The sequence below is a fragment of the Microtus ochrogaster genome, chromosome 8 (genome assembly GCF_000317375.1).
Source record: "Microtus ochrogaster isolate Prairie Vole_2 chromosome 8, MicOch1.0, whole genome shotgun sequence".
NCBI classification, from domain to species: Eukaryota; Metazoa; Chordata; class Mammalia; order Rodentia; family Cricetidae; genus Microtus; species Microtus ochrogaster.
The window spans coordinates 68,024,509-68,027,427 of record NC_022015.1 but is presented as its reverse complement, the minus strand read 5'-3'; the positions used below and the strand labels follow the sequence as shown (position 1 = coordinate 68,027,427).

The 2,919-nt window shown below is 48.2% G+C and overlaps 1 protein-coding gene across 3 annotated transcripts in view; it reads left to right on the top strand.

Annotated features, from left to right (window-relative positions):
* Nucleotides 1–2,919, top strand: part of Aldh18a1 (aldehyde dehydrogenase 18 family member A1) — a 36,126-nt gene that overhangs the window by 26,678 nt on the left and 6,529 nt on the right. For all 3 annotated transcript variants that reach the window (XM_026781486.1, XM_005352258.3, XM_026781487.1), the window contains 2 exons: nucleotides 1,631–1,826; nucleotides 1,930–2,051. In XM_026781486.1, coding sequence (XP_026637287.1) covers nucleotides 1,631–1,826; nucleotides 1,930–2,051 — 318 coding nt within the window. The remainder of the gene's footprint in view (nucleotides 1–1,630; nucleotides 1,827–1,929; nucleotides 2,052–2,919) is intronic.

Here is a 2,919-nt window from a genome sequence, read left to right as displayed (position 1 = left end):
AGAGAGAGAGAGAGAGAGAGAGAGAGAGAGAACAACAACTTTATGGAGCCCCTTTTCCCCTCCCACCTTTACATGGGTCCCAGGAATTTTGGGCTCGGATCTCTAGGCTTGCATGGCAAGCATCTTTACCTGCTGAGCCATACATCACTGGTCACCAGACCCTCTCTAGGGCTGGGTTCCTCTCATTGGTGGAGTTTTTTCGTGGTAGAGAATAATCATTTCGTGGTAGAGAATTCACCATTCTTTGATAGTTTAGATTTGACTTAGGTCACTTTAAGGAAGCTTGTCATCGTGTGGTATGGACAAATGAAACCTTGTTGCTGCCACTTTTTCTGTGGACACTGGCCTGGCCTGAGCTGCCAGATGAGTGTGATGGGAACAGCTGGAAGTGGTTCAAGCCACTTTTATCTTCTCATGTTCCCCGCTAGAACCCCACAGGGAAGTGCTGTTCATTCCTAGGCCCTGTTCTAGACCGAGTAAAACCAGGTTCTGGTACAGAAATTCACCAGTCTGTGGTAAGGCTTAGATTTGATTTAAGCCATTTTTAGAGTTTTCTTTTCCCATGGAAGGCCCCTCCCTCCAACATCTTGGGATTCCTCTCTCCCTGCTGGGAGGGCCTGCCTCATTGCTTGCTCAGGGAAGATTCCAGGCTTAGGAACTCAGGCAGCTCTAGCACAGCCTGGCTGAAAGAGTTCCCTTCTTTCCTCCCTCCCTCCCTGCCAATGTGTACCATACTTACAGCAGTACACAGATCACACAAGACTTCTCTCTGCCTCTGTCTGTGTGGATACACGTGGCCTCTTGTCCCCAGCCCACCACACCGTAGGGTGACCACGTTCTCTGGCTGTCACCACATTCGGTTGCTTCTGTCTGTCCCTGAACTCCAGTGGAGGATCCAGAACGTGCTTTTCTGTTCCGTGACTTTTGTTTATTATTAGCTTGTGGCATTCGCCTGTATTTTTGCATCCAGCAGTTCTTTCTGCTTTTTCATTACCATCTAGTAGTCCATTTATAGCCACATACTCAGTTCATCTTTTTTGTTGGTAGGTATTTGGTCTTGTCAAGGTGTTAGTTTCATGAAATAAAGAAGCTATGAATATTCCGGCACATGTACCTTTATATTTCTGTTGTGACATGACTAGATGGAAGACAGTGATAAGTTCAGAAAAGAAAATGCCTGGCATCTCTGTGTCCAACCCAGGTACTTGTGAGAGTACAGTCTTTTCTCCCGGGATAGGTTTTCAGTGATGTCTTGGGAAGTGGAACCTCCTAATGAGACCCAGCATGACCTGGGTTTGGTGACCCACCCACAACTCTTTGCCCCTCCCGAGCATCCTCTGCCCTGTGCTGTGGTGAGCTGCCCCACCATCCTCTCTTCTGGGACTGAGCTCTCTGAAATGCAGAGCATGGGTCCCAGCGCGGCCCACAGTCCTGTCGCTGTGGCCAGCGTTTGCTGGACAGTGTGCTTCAGTTCCCACAGTCAGGAACTTGCTTTCAGAGTAAGTTTTCCCAGGGCTGGAGTTCGTTGGTGGCGAGTGCAGACATTGATCTGTAAAGAGGAAGCTGCTGTTTCTAATATTTTGTGCAGCCAGAAAATGCAGTCTTCCTCTTTGATTTTCTCCCTCTTCAGGTGAATACCAGAGAAGAAGTTGAGGATCTCTGCCGCCTTGACAAAATAATAGATCTGATCATTCCTCGTGGCTCCTCCCAGCTGGTTAGAGACATCCAGAAAGCTGCCAAGGGGATCCCAGTGATGGGCCACAGCGAAGGGATCTGCCACATGTATGTGGATTCCGAGGCCAGTGTGGACAAGGTCACCAGGCTCGGTGAGCTGGCCCGGGGCTCCTGGGGAGTGAGCAGGTCTGGTGATCGCTCTGTGCCTGTGGATCGTGTGTTCAGGACTCACTCTTTGCTCTCCATTCTCTTCAGTCAGGGACTCCAAGTGTGAGTATCCTGCTGCCTGTAATGCTTTGGAGACGTTGCTCATCCACCGCGATCTGCTGAGAACACCGTTATTTGACCAGATCATTGATATGCTGAGAGTGGAACAGGTACAGTAGACCCGCAGCAAAGTGCAGAGCAGCTTCCGGGCCACTTAGGGACTAGTGTGTGACACTTGCACTGTGCGTGCTGTGCTGGGCTGGGCACAGAGGTCGCGGTCTGCTGGGTGGATGGAACCGATGTCCAGATGGCCGCATGGATCCCTGCTGCAAAGATGCAAAGGTAACAGACCTTATACCACCCTACAGAGTGGATCTTTACAGCGGGGTTTCCTTAGGGTGGCAAAACTGTATATCCACCTAGGCTTTACCTTTATGTAACATTTTTTAAAAAATTGTGCAGAAATGGTTTTGGCTTTGTGGTGAGGGCTTTTTTTTTTTTTTTTGGCGGGATATGATTTATTTTAGGTGCATGAGTGTTATGCATGTATGTCTGTATACCACATGTGCCTGGCACCTCAAAAGGCCAGAAGAGGGCATCAGAACCACTAGAACTAGAGTTACAGACAGTTATGAGCTGCCATGTAGTTGCTGGGAATTGAACCTGGGTCTTCTGGAAGAGTAACCAGTGCTTTTAACTGCTGGGCCATTCCTCTAGCCCTACAAGTGTTTTCAAGAGTAAAATTCATATGCATTCACATATAAATTACACATATAACCACATTCATGTTGCAGATACACACACATGTGCATGCACCCAACATACACACAATATAAGTTTTTTAAAACTTACACAAACCCACAAGAGGAGAGCAGATGCCTAGAATCTCTGTGTCTAAGCACAGCACTGTGTATCAGTCTGGTCTAGAGGAGAATAGGCTGTCGGTAGATCTGAGCACAGCACTGTGTATCAGTCTAGTCTAGAGGAGAATAGGCTGTGGGTAGATCTGAGCACAGCACTGTGTATCAGTCTAGTCTA